Source organism: Orbicella faveolata, unplaced genomic scaffold (assembly GCF_042242905.1).
Source record: "Orbicella faveolata isolate gen_17 unplaced genomic scaffold, um_ofav_v1 contig_4, whole genome shotgun sequence".
In the NCBI taxonomy this organism is placed as follows: Eukaryota; Metazoa; Cnidaria; class Anthozoa; order Scleractinia; family Merulinidae; genus Orbicella; species Orbicella faveolata.
In genome coordinates, this window is record NW_028301569.1 from 2234775 (window position 1) to 2251493 (window position 16719).

At 39.1% G+C, this 16719-nt stretch overlaps 1 protein-coding gene across 1 annotated transcript in view; it reads right to left on the reverse strand.

Moving 5' to 3' along the window:
- Positions 1–705: 705 nt before the first annotated feature.
- The window catches only part of LOC110064761 (G-patch domain and KOW motifs-containing protein-like), a 62851-nt gene continuing 46837 nt past the window's right edge, over positions 706–16719 (reverse strand). Inside the window, exons 8-14 of the mRNA XM_089276449.1 lie at positions 13351–13410; positions 10111–10180; positions 8477–8546; positions 7635–7806; positions 7188–7257; positions 5410–5495; positions 706–4782 (exon numbers count right to left, since the gene is read on the reverse strand). Of these exons, the coding sequence (XP_089132575.1) occupies positions 4654–4782; positions 5410–5495; positions 7188–7257; positions 7635–7806; positions 8477–8546; positions 10111–10180; positions 13351–13410 (657 nt within the window). The 3' untranslated portion in view covers positions 706–4653. The remainder of the gene's footprint in view (positions 4783–5409; positions 5496–7187; positions 7258–7634; positions 7807–8476; positions 8547–10110; positions 10181–13350; positions 13411–16719) is intronic.

Sequence of the window (16719 nt, forward strand, 5' to 3'; positions counted from 1 at the left end):
GCGCTTTCTTTTGTTCAGTTTGTTCTCGTCGCCCAGCCACTCTAGCGTTCGTATCCTTTTTCGTCTTCCCCATTTTGCCAGACCAGCTTCAAGAAAAACCGAGCTACAGAAAAATTATCTCTCCGCCTTGAGCACATTGCGAAACTCAAGGGTTTTTTCGAGATTCACGCGTAAATTTCACCGCGAGTTAATGGTAGTAAATTTTCCAAGCGCTGATTGGCTCAGTGATCTGAGAACCCAGTTGAAGGCGTTTGTGGGCGGAGTTTGTTTGCGAAGCAAGAGATTTTTCTTAGCGCTGTTTTCTCGAATAAATTTTTTCGCTTGAAGCAGACACTTTAAAGAGTTACAACTCAAAGGGGATTTGTTTGATTGCCCTCAAATTTGGACAGTAGCTAGATTAACATATAAAAAACGAAAACGTGTCTGCGAATTGTTTATTTCGAAATATTTTTTTCTCCGAGAGCAATTTTTGTACGATCACATCACATTTTTTAAGTCCTATTTTGAAAATGTTCTGTAACTTTTTACTGCAGTTGAATGTGGCAAAACGCAGACACGCTTTTTTAGCGCTTTTTGTCCTGAAACCGGGGAAAAAAATAAATTGGTGAAAAACAAAATTCGCTTTGACTTGTAGCTTCCAAAAGGTGATTAGGACGCTCGCATTTAGTGGCCGTGAAAAAATCGGCACTTCATTTTATTTCAAAATTTTTGGTATGGTTTGATAGCCAGCTCTATAAGCTTTAATTTGATATAGGGGTTTAGGTATCTACAGCTTAAACCGAACGCGCTACATCGCTTGGACGTGAGACACCCCTGAAGGTATACGGTAACCTTAAACTGGTTCGCTTCCGCGCGTGAATTATCAGAGCGGCGCAATAAACATCGGAAATGTTTTCTTACACGTCACTCTCAAAAAGGGTGTCTGCGATTTTCCAGATGTGGGTTGGTTTTTTTTCTACACCCTCCTAAAGTTTGATATTTTCAATGCGGACAGTTTTCTTCTACTAAAGAGGCCATTACTTTGAAACGGAAGCGAAATTAAACAAAGCCCGACACCCTTTTTCGAAGGAGGTATCCTGGAACATACCTGCTGAACAGGAACTCAATCCATTAGAATTTTTTGGATTGGGTTTGGCAGCCGTACTCAATCGAACGCAATCCATTGGATTCCGTTCCATTGAGTTTGGTGAGTAAATTTGGTTGAAATGTAATCTGTGATAATCGGTATTGACATAAATTAATATTTTGCCGACAAAGAACAGAGAACTGGGTGCTAGCGTAGTACGCAAAGGCTCATGGTTAGTATGTTTGTAAAAAGAGACAGTTGAAAAACTTGTGAAATTCTACGGTCAGCCTTGCCACTAGCACTTTCTCATAAGGTGTATTTTTATTAAATAACGTTATCTGAGTTATCTTTAAGTCTGTTGATTAGATATCGACCTTAAAACCCCAAAGGTGGTGCCACTGCATTTGGTCGGGGGTACACGGTCCCTGGTTTTCCTAATAAGAGGTTTTCGGGGTTTACGTGTCCGGCTTTGAAGTATGTAGGATGTTATTTGATGTATCTCTTATCCACTTTGTTGTAAGCTTACTGTCACAATTAAAACATATCTTGGGCCTGGCTAAACAATCCGCCCAAGCCTCAACCTTAGAGTGTGTTCTGTGGTGTTGTAAAACCAAAATAAAAGATTTAATTTAATTTAAATCCACCGCCGTTTTACCTTATGTCGAAGGAGTTTCGGACTGTCTCCGCCGCTGCCTAGAACAACAAGGTATTCGCACCGTCTTCAAGTCTGACACGACACTTCGGTCACAGTGCGACCAAAGGACACCGTCCACCCGGCTAAACAAGATGGTGTTGTCTACAGGATTCCCTGTGAGCGCGGCTAAGTCTACATCGGGGAAACAGGGAGATCTATGCAGGAGAGGATCAAAGAACACGACAGGGATATACGACTCGCCCGTACCCAGACCTCCGCCGTTTCTGGACACACCCACGAGACCGGCCACTATCCTATTTAGAATGAGGTCAAGTTTATTGATCGAGATCCTCACTGGTACACACGTAGGGTCAAGGAAGCTATTCACATAAGACTTCACCCTAATAACATCAACAGGGATAGTGGAATTGAAATTCCTGAAGCATGGATGCCCACGATCAAGAAACACAACAACAGGAGAATGGTACAAGAGCGGACCACTGAGGGAACAGCTACTCGCCGGAACGATGGAACAATAAGAGGATCGAAATGCACCAATCACAGCCGACCTTTGTGATATAAATGATACCGTGCAATCAGTCGACCTTATCGCCTGAAGAAGACTAGTAGTAAGCAGTCGAAACGTCGCGATCTACATCTCAAGTGACTACATCGTGAGACAAACGATAATACACTTTATTTTAAAAGATTATGTTGTGTGGTCTAGAAAACACAAAAAACACAAGTTATACTGAAGTAACTCGAGCCTCGAAAAATTGTTATCGATTTTCAACAGAAGTTTTACAAAAAATCAAGAGTTCAGAATCAAACGTTCAATTTAGTTCGATTGTCCAATTATGTTTGTGTGAGTTTGATTTGGTTGCATTCAAATCGTTCATTCTGTACATTTTGCTTGCGTTACATATAGTAACTGTTGTATCAAAATATTGTATTATTACCGTGAAACTCAGAAAAATGAGAAAACCAGAAATATATTTATGGAATATTATTTTATAGCATGGAAAAAGTCAATTAAGAGTGAAAAAATTAACCACAAACAGCAGTGGTAATTGGTTGTGGTTTTGAGGTTTTCGCACGTACTAAACTTTATTGTGATGCTTCAGTACACAATTGACCCGTCAGAATTAAATCAAAGTGTTCATGGTTTTCTGAGTTTCACAGTAATACAAGAATCTAAATTCCAAATTCCCGAGTCCATACATTTCCACCCTTTATTGTGAGGCGACCGTATGCAGTCAGGGGATCATTTACGGTACGTACAATCTGGGGATATTTTCCAGTCCAAAATGGGGATCATTTGCAGGCCTGTACAGTTCCACGTAGTTCTAATAAACAAAGGCACTGATCCATTGTTAAAGTCAAACCATGATAAAAGTAGGCTTGATGTCGCATTTGGTAAGGTTTCCTATTTTTTTCGCTGTACATCGTAACCAAACAAACTTGTTGGATTAACCTTATCATAAATGTTAGTAGTCCACTGAGTGTTGCTACCTTCAGGGGTTTTCGCACGCCTTGCCTGCCTATGTTTTTTCCAAAGCAAACGTTCTGTTATGTAAAATTCACCATCTACTCCATTTAGTACTGCAAAACACTCCAAAATAGCTTTCCACTAAACATCACCTTCAGCAATTCCTCAGCAACTGCTGTAAATCTGTGGTTAAGAAGGACCCCCTTCCTTAACTTAAGGAAGTTTTCGCTAATTGTTTCTGCGCATTCTTACTGCGCGCGCAAATTTAGTCGCCATGTCATGCATGAGACAGCGTGCTAAGTAATAAAATGATCAATTATAGGGCACATGGCCATTGCCATAGCTTTGCCTAGATTAAATGATCTTGGACGTTTGGTGACCCCTATTTTTCTTTTGATGGATCATTTTCTCTACTGATTTTCGACGTTTAGCGAAAAAATGAAGAAAATCTATCGACTAGAAATTTGAATTTTTTGCAAAATGCACCATCGAATTCCATTCTTTCTAGCTCTTCGTTTATTTGTGCGACGGTTTCAAATACCTCTTGAAGGGTTAAGTTTTGTGAAGACATTGGTAAAATTTGGAATTATTTAAGCAACAGACCCACTTCTACAAAATATGATTACGATCATTTGCCTCACCTCCAATATTTTTAACTATAAACCCCTGTAGACCATGCTGAATTACGAACGCCAATTTTTCTGAAAAGACAGTGACCCCCAATTTTCTTTGCATTTCTGACACAAGTAACTCATTTTCTGACTGCCTTAAAAATTTAAAAAATCTATCGACTGGAAAATTTTGCGCGCGAACAGCCTTAACAACAGAGAGGGTCCTCCTTTGAGACACTTCCACCCCAGCAGTAAAGGAGGTCGATTGTCTCCATTTTAAAGCAAGCAGCTAAAGAGAATAAAGGACTACATAGATAATCCCAGAAAGAATTTCCCGACTTGAAATCAAATTCTCACAAACCAGTACCAGAAAATGTACAAAGCTTGAGGAGAGCTTTGACGCTGAACTTGGAAAGTCTCTTGACAAGTCTCCTCACACAATATGCCTCGTCACACAACGTTCTTGTCTCGTAATGTTCTTTTTCACGCAATTTTCGACGGATACAATTGCTAGTCTACAGATGAATCACAAGAGTGCAGTTCTCACGAAATTCTGTGGTCTTAGTTTAAAGCACACTGTAATAGGCTAAAAAACGTGACACTACGCGCTGTCAAGTACGAGGCTAATCTCAACTGTAACTTCTCATGCTGGCCATCAGCTTCATGTTTTTTGTCTCGAGTGTAGTATCAAATGGCTCTCCTATTGATAGTTGTACGTTGTCATTAGAAAACAACAAGTCTCTAAACAATGCCCTCGAAGGAGGCCTGCTCTCATCTGGGTGTGTCAGGCATGAGTAGTAGCTCCATTGCCAAGCAAGCCAGGTTGATGGCTGTTTAGCCACTACTGTTAGGTTTAGAAATCATTCGCACCACCAACATGTTCACAAATGTCATCATAATCCGCAGTTATTACGTTCTTGTCCAACAACAGTTGAATAACAGCACTGTACTTTGAAGTATCCCGCTTCAATAACACAGCAAGCTTGATTTGGAAAAATAACATAATCAGACAAGCCTTTCATTTCCATTTAAGTCGGCATACACCAGGCAACGTGCTGAGGGGACGTGAAGTGGGGACAAGCCCCTTCGTGTGTACGTGTACGAGGCATATTATAGGGAAAGTACGCAAGCTGGTGCGCTCAAATTGGGTATTGGTTCATTTCTATGTTGTAGCGAGCACAGCTTGCAAGAGCAGTGCACACGATGCAATATTGAAAACTGAGGTCAATTTGTCCAAATTCAAACCAACAGGATTCATACAAAGTCTTGCGGGGACAAAATTTTGTCCCCGCAACAGATGTTTTTCGCAAAAACTGGAAAACTGTCACTGCAACATGTCCTCTACTGTGTGCTGAACGTTAGTAATGAACTCGCACATTCTCCCTTCAATATCAACACATAGCCAACCAGATAGGTGACTTTTAAAAGTATTATTGTTCCAAAATATTCAGGGAGACGAATTACCCAAACTAAAATAAAATGGTAGTTGTTTCCCTGAACACGTACTGTTGAAAAGATGTTTCAAACGAAATATAAGATAGAAAACCTATCTATTGAAAACATCAAGGTGTAATGAAAAAATGGAAAGGTAGAGGAAACAGCTACTAACTTGTCCTCTGTGCTGACCGCTGACCACTCGTACATGGGTGTCTAGAGTCTTTGGTACAACTGTTTCCAATGCTGATTGTGGTACCTCTGAACAGACGGATAAATAAACAAACAAACTAGTAGCAATCGTAGATTAAAGACTGCGTTCGAGCATTGGTAGGTAAAGCAAAAATTCTGGGAACAGCATCTTGTGCCTGAACTGTTAGGTGGACATTGTTCTCATTTGAACATGTATTACATAATATTAGTTACGACCGGTCAGTATAAAACATGGACCATAGTCGGTAGGCCGCATTTAGTCCGCAGTCCGCGTTTTATACATGAGACAATATTTTATACCCAGTCCATAATGATAAGTCCGCGTTTTATACCTCAGTCCGTGTTTTATACCCAGTCCATAGTTCGCAGTCCGCAGTCCGCATTCCATATTTTATACTGACCGGAAACCTACGATTCTGGACCGTGTAAATTGATACAAACGATGCCTGTTCCGTCGGTATGCAAGACGACGTGCTTTCATTACCAAAACTAAGACAATGATTAACAATTAACATTTCGTGAAGACATGTCTGCAAGGTTTTTAAATGCCATCAACACTGACTTCAAACTTTAAATAAACAACTTGTCTGCTACAGTCGACAATAAGCTGCCTCAACACTCGAAAGTCTGCAATTTTACACAACACGCAAAAGATAGCACATGGATGAAAATGATGACGTCATTCGCCCCTGAAGAATTCTTTGGGGGGACCAAATTGATGTCCACAGAAAAATACATACAAGAAAACTCGATTTTCCTCCATTACCCAATTAGAACTGCGTTTTGTCGAATGCAAATATTAAGACTCGACTTGTATTTCAAAATAGCCAATAGTACAAACACAAACTTTATTTTTGCATGGAGAATAAAGGAACTTTACATTTGTCAGATGTGGACACATTACTAAATGGAACTGATTTTGCTCGTCTATTAGAAGAGACTGAACTCGTTGCAGCGCAGAATAGGTGAAAACATTTTGCTCCAAAAGTCGGCAGTGTCACAACTGAACAAAGCTTGGCTCAGCTGTAAAAGACTGCAAAATAACTTACGCTCTCGATCAGGAATGAATCCCATTTTGTTTGCATTTCCGACCTACACTATCTGGAAAAATAATTCTGCCTATCAAAGACAAACTCCGAAACAGGTGCTAACCTTCTGTAGTGGAGGCATCTAAAACTCATACATGATAACTGACACCAGCAATTGAGCTCACGAAATTGAAACTCTTCAGGTTTGACATTTACATCAAAGCCAAACCGTGGTCCTGATAAGAATCTGATACACATTTGTTACAGAACGCTTTCAAGTGGTATACCATGAAATACCACGAGTCACTTGTGTTGTCTTGGGATAATGTAAGGTGTCATACCGTTGAGTACTAGTACAATGGCTTTTTGTGTTTTGACTGGCTGTATTTTCTATGACATGGTATGAAATATAGTTATGACACTTCTGCGTGGTATACCATGGGATATCCCTGCGTCACTTGAATTTCTCAGTAAACACACTCCTCTTAAAGTTTGCGTGTATATTGAGAACATACAATTAACTCATGAGATATTCCATAGTATACCACTCGAAAGCGTCACAATAGCACTTTATCAAGAGGGACTCCTCCAAAGTTCTTTTACGTGTAGTTTTCTCTGATCAAATAGAACCGGCCTTAGTTTTTTCCTGAATATTGATCACCCGTCAAATGACTCAGCAAGAATATGTGCAAAAAACAGCTAAGTTTCCCACCTTCGAGAAGTCTTCCTTCCTCTGTTTGACAGACGCATCTGTCTCTACTAACCACATCAACAACTTGCACCTTCAAAAAAAATAACTATATTCAGTTATTATCCAACAAACATATCTACATGGAAGGTAATTAATTTCTTTCTCTTCAGGTTTAAGATGAGCTTACTTCTATCCTCTCCGAACTGTGTTTAGCCTGAATGGGCTGGAATTGTTTACATGACTACATCCAACCTATTTTCTTTCCCATGACGACTCCGAAGGGAACTGTTTGTAGGGTGGGTAGTGATGTTATCTAACCAATCACAGCACACGCAAATGACGGTTTCAAAGCGAAATGACAACTGGCCGATGCTGAGTGCGTAAACTAGGCCACGACTGAGCTGGATGCTGTTCCTGGTTGGTTGAAACACAGCATGTTTGTTCTGATAGGATAAAGCACAGTTTTACCTTCTTGTTATAATATTTGCCTTTCTTGAAATCCTTGCTGATGATCCTAACTTTGGTTTGTGGATACAGCCAGCATTTTGCAGGAGTTTTACCTTCCTTGTGTGAACTGGATTTACTTTTGTCATCACCTTTGTCCACTTTAGAATGTTTACTAACGTTGGGCTGTGTTTCACTGACATAAACCAAGGAAATCACCAACCAATTTTAGTATTTCAGTAGAAACACTATTATTCTAGCTATCGTATGATTGTGCTACTAGGTTCACAAGCTACTTAGCCACTTCTAAGCTAAATTCGAGATAAAATAACATGTCTCGTATACAAAATTACTGTATAACCAGTTTATTGATAGCAGGAACAGGATTAAGAGAAATGGAGGCACCAAATAACTACAATAATTGGTCACAATCAGCAGGAAAATTCAAATCTTGAACTTGCAGCCGAAGGGTATATGCTAACAAACTGTCGCTACTGGAGCAAGAAGCTAGTTAATTAAAAATTTGTAATTTGTAGCTAATTACAATGCAAATTAACTGTGGACACATTGAAAGGTCTTGACTCTCATTCCTCGGCCTTGCAAAGCTTTGTCCTTTTAATAGTAAACAGGTCTTTTAACTTTTCTCGGTGACTTGAACACTACATTGTACGGCGGGAAATCGAGCATTTTACTGTCTTTCTTCACATCAAGGTGGTAAAATGGTTGAAACGTCGCCAAAAAAACCGTAAACCTTAAAAAAGATTTTATTGACGTGTTTATAGTTTAAAGCTTATATAGAGGTGTTTTGATTCTATTGATGCGACTAAAAAAAGCAACAAAAAACAAACAAACAAAAAGATACCAACCTTACACAATCATCATCTCTAGATCTCTTGCAAGCTTGTTCTAACTTTCGGCTATTTTCCTTTGTTTTGTCTGATCAAAAATATCAGGATTTCAGAAAATAGTGTGTAAAAGAGCAAAAAGAAAGGCGCAAAAAATTGCTTAGAAAACTAAAACAGAAAGAGCAACTGGAAGTGGATATTTTTAACCATAACAAAACGAGCACAATTTATATCGTTAATTATACCGCGCACTTTCTACAGAATCTTTTCTGTATACAGATGATCCTGGATATCATGTCATATAACGAGCCTAGTCACATGGCCAATGGGATGGGTTTACCAAGACAACTATCACATTTGCGACCACCCACTTACGCAGAAAAAGTGCACCTAACAAACATGCAGAAAATACAAGAAATCCACAGGAATAGCATTTAAGAATATTTGAAGGAAGGTTAAAAAAAAGAGTAAACAAAATGAAATGATGCATTGTAAACCAAAGAACCAAGACTCTTTCAAGTGAAAGTAATTTTGGTCCGCTGGTGATCTTGCTAAGGACGGTACCTACCTTTGTTAGTGTGCACATGTTACCCATCATGCAAGGCATGGTTTAACCACCAGGTGCGCGCTAGGGTTGGTATTGACATAATCAACTAGGCTGCCATGTATGCCACTAAACTAAAAGCAAATTTTCCTACCAAATCAAGTTAATGAACCTGTACTTAAACCAGGAACACCAGAAAAGCAGTGTATCGCTAACCACTAACTGCTAATGGCTTCCAGCTCAAAAAGTAGCTGTTATCTGTCAAAAATTATACTGAAATCCAACTGTAAACCACATACCTAGAGATGGCGTAGTGTGTGCACAAAACAAGTGCAAAAGATGCAAATGTTCTACTTACTGGGGAGGTGACAGAAAAAAAGAGTAACAGGCACCGTAAAAGTTTTCAAAAAAATGAACAACTTTAAAAATGTGTGGCTACCCCTACATTTTATGTTATGAAATGGAAGTGACAAGCCTATTCAACACGTGATTAGTTTCTAGTTGTTAGGAAAAGGTATTGAGACTGTATTTTAGCTGGACTAGAGGAAGGCTGTCAGAGACGCTTAAGACGTTGTTGCAACGATTTTGTTGTTAAAAACATACCAAAAATGGGTTTTATGTAATTATTTACCATGTAGTCTTAAGATCTTTAAAAATGTGTTTGCTTTTCTGTGTGTAACGGCGAATTCTAAGGAAATCTGTGAAGAAATATCTTCCATCTTTTTTCAGAAAAATGCTGGCAGCATTTTTGTTGAGATTCAAGACTAATTATCTCGAAAAAATGCATGGCTACCCGTTTTTCAATGTGGATTCCAATACCCCTTGCAAAGATCTACTTTTTCCACATGGTCCTAATCTGGCGCAAAAACCCAATTTGTATTTAGTAGGCACCGTCCATAAAACAATGTAAATACAACAAATGATATTACACTCAATACTTGTGATATCTACGGTTTAATCAAGGTTTTGGAGAGTGTTATCAAGTCTTTGCCTCCATTTGACAACATTTACCTCCTCTCTCTAGATATCATAAAAACACCATCCAGTAACAGCTAATGACGGTATCCACTTAAAATAACTGCAGGAGGCAATTATCAGACAACATTCTTACCTTGTCTCAATAAAATCTTATATTCAAGATCATCTAAGAGTCTTGCATTAACTTGGTGTAAAGTGATGTTCTACAAATTAAAGGAAACAACAATTTTCCTCTTTATACCTAGCAAAACATTTAAATATAGCAACAATCTTTATGAGTTCCTTTCTCAAAATCTAATTTCTCATCACAATACCCACACATTATGAATTACCAAATGACAAGGATAAAGAAAATCATCGACTAAATCATAAGATCTTGATGCACCAGTCCACCAAATTCTCAGAACTGATATTAAAAGAACTGTATGGCTGTCAGTAAAGAGAATTTACATTTTAAACTTGGGACTGAAAGGATTAAAGACAATGAAAATGTTTGAAACTTTTGGAATGATTCTTTTTAACAATCACTCAGGTACAATCAAGAGAAGATCAAGGTAAACTGACCGCGATCTTCTCTTGGTGCAAAGTGAAGCGTTGCAATTGCAACTGGTTAAAATACTCTTTTTTCGTTCAAATTGTCCACGAGTGGAATGATTTACCTGCAAATGTTGTAGAGGCCGGCAACCTGAAGCTGTTTAAGAAAGCTTTGAAATCGTTTTTACGTATTTTATAATCTAAATTTTAAAGTTTTAGCACTTACTTGTATTTGTAACGGCACCTCAGCATTAGCTTGTAAATACATATTTTATTTTAGGGAGTTTCTTTTACATAGGGTCCACCTCAGGGTGTTTTTTTGTATTTTATGTTTTAAACCCTGATTTAAGTCCTGTATGTATTTCTTCCTAGTCAGTACTTTCACTTCCGTCTTTCATCCTTAATTCTTTATAATGTACTGTTTTGTGGGGTTTTGTTGCATTTGAGATTGGCCTTTTTTGGAGGTTGACTTCCAATCTTCCATTGAGTGTCCCCAGACTGGCTTACACATCAGGAAAATGACAGAACTTTGTTTTTTGCACACTACATTGACATCTATAAACAGTGGTAATAATGGCAGAAATGCGTTGAATGTTAGATTTTGAAATTATATCCAAATTCAAAACTACAGACGGTTTTGCAACCTCAAAATCATCTGTAAAACCCTGCAGCTTTTGAAAGTACTGTTTGAAGAACTTTCAACTAAAACTTGGCACAAGAGCTAACTTTTAAGTGCTATTTTAAGTCTTATCTTATCACTGGGTGAATTTCAAAATTGGATAGAAAAATAACAACATCAACATGTACTTTTACCAAAACTAGTGAGAGAATCTCAGAGAGTACAGAGTGCAATTTACGGCTCTGATGCAGTAGTCGCACGGGCCCTCACCCCTGCTGTTCGCTCCCTTGGTAGCCAACTAGGCCTTTTCCCCTTTGCAACATATGAGCGGACAAAAACATGATAAGGCATAATCTAAGCAGTGTGTATGTTTCATGTTTGTTATTTCTTCCAAGGACCAAAGATAACTTACAATTACTGTTTGTCAAGACGGTTTTGAATTTTATCGTAGTGTTTTACTGTGAGTTTCGTTCATTTTAAATTAAAAAATACATAGAAGTAGAAAATGTGATAATTTTACTTCTCGTGCCAACATTTGTAACTTGATACTTTTGTTCTCCTCGCCAAGGTATGCAACATGATACCCTTGTTACCTCGAAAATATATGAATATATATGTATTTTTTTTACTCACTGCTGGAAATAAATGGAATAAAGTTAAATATCTGATGAAAATTTGAAGAGGAACGATGTTTTATTGAAAATGCAAATTTTCATTAGAGTGATAAAGAACTAATCTAATTATTACATAGTTACGTCGCGCCACGGAATAGTGCATTGTTATTCATATCAAACTAATACACGATGCTATCGATTAATACAACAGAGGAACGTTTCAACGAGAAGAATTGAAGGTAGAGATCGTTACTTGGCCGAAATTATATCCTACATCAGTGAGCGAGTTGCCACATCAACTGATGAAATTGGAGGTTTTAGTAAGTGCCATGGACTCCGCGGCAATAACTGCGAAGTTTCTTTTGTCACAAATTTGCTAGTTTTACATGTAACTAACGCGGAAAAGTTTCGGCTGAATATCAACTTTTTGCTCCCCTCATAGAAGAGGAAATAAACAAGCCGTTAAGGAGAAGCAATATGTTTCCATTCTTTATTTGAACCCTGGCAAACACACAATAGTTATAACAGAGCAGATGGAATTTTTCGGGTGATTCCAGAAGATATGCAATCACAATAGCGGTTTTTGCACTAAAAAGGGATAACTGATGTTACCTGAAATATAGTTGCTATCCCCTGCCCCTGGTATCACTCAAAGAAACGTGCAGATCTGAACTCGAGAATGGAGTTTATCACACTGCCAATGCTAGAACACATGCGTTTTACATGTCGTGTTCTGTCACAAGGAAAACCACTCTACATTTGTGTGTGATAGCGTATGAAATGTGTCTTTCACCTTACATATAGTCGACACTGACGCTAACTAATCTGCACATGCATTTAGAGCAAATTGCTTTTGTTCCTAAGATAATAGCACCACAAGGATAGCATGAGATTTGCGATAACATATACATAGTTTTGTCATGTTTTCAACTAAACAACGTAAGTATAAGCCCGATTCTCATATCCCGCCGACCTACCTGCAAAGTAGTCGCTAGTTGCAACTGACAATGTTCGGCGATCTGTTCTAGTAGGTCCTCAGCGCATCTGCGATGGATTGCCGACGTAATCTAATTGGCGCGAAATGCAAATTGAATTGGCGCAATTTTCAACCATTCCAACTGTAAATATGATAGAATCGTCTTACTGTACTACGCTGTGTCCACAGATGATGTTCACATAAAATATTTTCATCGCTGATAATCACCGACAACTGCCAGCTTGCCTGCAAAGTTTAACTCAGCTCAATTTCACAGGCAAGCCGGCGGTTAATGCCTGGGACAAATTTTTATTATGATTCCCCGATAGATGTTCACATGTGTCATAACGGTGTCCCAGGCCATGTCCCAGGTATGTCGGCAGCATATGAGAACCAGGCTTAACACGTTTTGCGTAGTGCACTCGGGTGCCTACCCCACCCAGCCCCCCTTCCCGCAAGGCAAATGCCTCAGCGAACAGCAGCCTCCTAAACTGTCCCTGGCCAGTAGTGCACTCTGCACTAAAAAGGAAAGAAGAATACTATAATTTGAAGCTTATAAATAAGGTATTAGCTGCCTATAACAACCATGTGGCAAAAAATATGATACTGCAACTTAGATCAGTTACTAACCTCTTCGCTTAGATGAAGTTGAACAGTGATTCTTGATGTATCGACATCTACAGCAACGATCTGACAAAAGAAGGAAAATCCACATGCAGCAACTGTTATATTTTCACACTAGGAGCTCTCTCTCTCTCACACACACTCTAAAGTTCTTATGGGACCAAGCGCGCCCAGAGGCGGGAAGAAGTGAGAACTCAGACAAAAATCAAGCCAGTATTGAGGGGGATGAGGGTGGAATGGGAATTTAAAAAAACAAACCATTTGCATAATGAACAATCTCGTGCATAGTGAGGAATAAGAAGAAATCTAACAGCATTTCAAGACTCTGCAAGGTTAAAGAGAGCCTACAACTATTATAAACGTGTATCTCCCAGAACAATCTCGTTTAATTTATATATAGTTAGGTGCCACTCAAGGCGTGTGGTTTTTGAGCTATTTTGAATTAACCTTTTTGTCTGGAAAGTGGCAGGATTTGGACATCTACCCAGTCACAGCCCCACAAAAAAATTCTACTGGCACCCCAGTACATTTCAAAAATGCACTTCATATCTTGGAGAAAGAATAGAGAAAAAAAGTGGACAGCGAGATAATGAGTGGCATGAGTTTGTAAGAGAGTATTGGTGTTCATATGAGTGACAGAGTTGACTCATACCAGCTCTTCAGGTGTCTGCCCAATGGAGGTTATTAAGAAAAATGGCAGTGTTGCTGGGTCACAGCAACTGGCACCCGTTTTATGAAGCTCGATTTGGCGTAGAAATTTTTGTAGAGCTCTACGACTCTACGCTTTCGTCACCAGTCTCCTCCTACGTGTTGGAAAGATACATTGCCTCCTACTTCATAGCTCTTACCGTAGTTGTGTATTGTTACTACGGTTACCTGCCAATTTCGTAACATTTGATTTCAAACCATCTACCCTCTAAGTCCATCTACGCTATACGTTCTACCAGCTACTCTCTTCGATCTACGCTCTACGATCTACCATCTACCCTCTAAGCCCATCTATGCTCTACCCTCTACGTTCTACCAGCTACTTGCTCTACGCTCTACGATCTACCCTCTAAGCCCATCTAAGCTCCCCACGTTCTATCAGCTACTCGCTCTGTGCTCTGCGATCTCCATCTACACTCTAAGCCCATCTACGCTCTACTCTCTACGCTCTACGCTCTACGATCTACCCTCTAAGCCCATCTGCTTGGAAGGTTATTGGAATCTTTTAATTTTTTTTTAAATTTTTAAATTTCTTAACGAAGACTAGTGAGCAGCACAAAGGAGGACGTCTTGTGGTTGTAAGCTTTTTCGTTTACTTCCGACACGCTTCGTCTCTATCTGAGACTTCTTCAGGGAATGATTTAAGCGTGCCTAAGTTTAACTTCCCAAGGAAGTGAATAGCTGCTGAAACATGCTGTAAACGGACGTTATAAGAAACGCCTTAATGCACATGTTCTTGCCTGTTGTTATATTGTGGGGGCCATACAATTAGCGTTAACCGTATGGCCCCCAAAATATAAAAAAAGTGAAAAAATAAAACAAATGTTATAAATATATTCAAAAATTAAAACATTAGAAAAGGAATTTTTTTTTTGGAAGGGTCCCTAAGAAATCCTATTAGAGTTTCTTAGTTGTCTCTATAGCAAGAATGATCGTATCAAACTTACGTATTATGTCATTGACGAAAGTAGTATTTCGTTTCTCGATTTATTTCTTTGCAAAGATGCTAATATTAGCACTCTGCAGTTTTCTACCCATCAAAAGCCACTAAATAAGTATCTGTACATTCCCTTTGAGTCGTTTCATCCCGTGAGCAACAAGAGGGCGGTTATTAGAGGCGAGCTCATATGCTATACTAGAAATAGCTCCACGTTTAAAGCCTTTAGCGAAACGCGAGAAATTCTGGGAGCACCTCCAGCTTCGCGGTTACCCAGATGGGTTTTTACTTCCTTTATTCACGGAGGTTAAATACAGTAACAGAACTAAATGGCTTTCGCTAAAACGTAAATCCCGCAACGGTAGAATGGCAGTCTTTAAATCTACATTTAACTGTAGTCATGCTAGCTGATGTGAAGCACATTTTGTTTTAGAAAACAGGCCTGAGAAAATACGCACGCGGATTGGTTAAAAATCGTGTTTCTATTAAGCAATTAGATTATGAGCTCAAGATTTCTATCCCACACTGCTATGCTACTCACCATCTATCACCAAATAGGTAGTGAGTAGCGTAGCCAATCATAGAACAGCATTCATAATACAAAGCTAGTAGATTTATACTAAAACTCGATAGAAACACAGAACTAGCACGAGCTGTTCACGTAATGATGGCGCAAGCAAAGAGAATTTACATTTTGATAATCAAAGTTAACAAGTTGTTTTCCTTTTTTTCGTCGCAGTGTTCTCTAAAAGAAATAGAAAACATGTTCTCCATGTTTCTATCGAGTTATAGAAACACTCCTGAAAGTTTGGGAGAACTCGAAAAAGCTGTGGAAACTGTGCATTTCTCGTTCTCCCAAACTTCCACTCGTGTTTCTATAACCCAATAGAAACATGGTACATGTTTTCTATGTCTCAAATAGTGTACTCAAAAAGTGCGAATACTTAGGTCACGTGACTTTGAACGCTTAGTGGATGTTTTGCGACCACGTGGAGATGTTGTTTACTAGTTTTTAGAGTCGTAAATAGTCGTAGAGATTGCTGTTAATTTCAAGTTCGAATAAATGGTTTAATTCAGAACCATACTGGTAGCAGAGCGAGGTTCACGTTGGGGAAATTCGCCGAATTCAAGAAAATGCCGTCAAATTCGAAGAAGAAGAAACGCCACGACTGAGCGAAGGGCACAGACGATGGCGAAGATACCCTGCGATGAAATTGCAGATAAAATAGAAGAGCAAAAGATCAAGAAAGCCAAGTCGAAATTGCTATTCACAAGACGAAAAAATCAGCTGGCGGATTTATTAGAAGATGGAGTGGTGAGTAACCGTGAAATAAGCGTCAAGCTCGAGGAGCAATTACGCGAAAAAGAATCTGTCAAGCGTGCTCAAAAGAAAATGGAGGAAGAATATGCCCGTTGTCAAAAAGAAATAGAAGTCGAAGTTAGAGAGGCGAAGGAGAAATTAGCCCCTGCAAAAGAAGATTGCAAAGAGAAATATTCGAAGCTCGAAGGTGCCATAGACGAGGAGCTTGAGTTGTCGCCTCCACGCCCGCCAAAAAGGGATATTAAGCCAGAAGAGGACGAGAAGACTGTTGAGGAATCACGGAAACATGAGCACGGGAAAGACGTGGAAACAATTGACGAGGGTTTCTATTCCGGTAGTTAGTGGAGACAAGCGGTCGTATGGGAGCTGGAAGGCAGCATTTATGGCTTGTGTTGACAAAGCCCCAGCC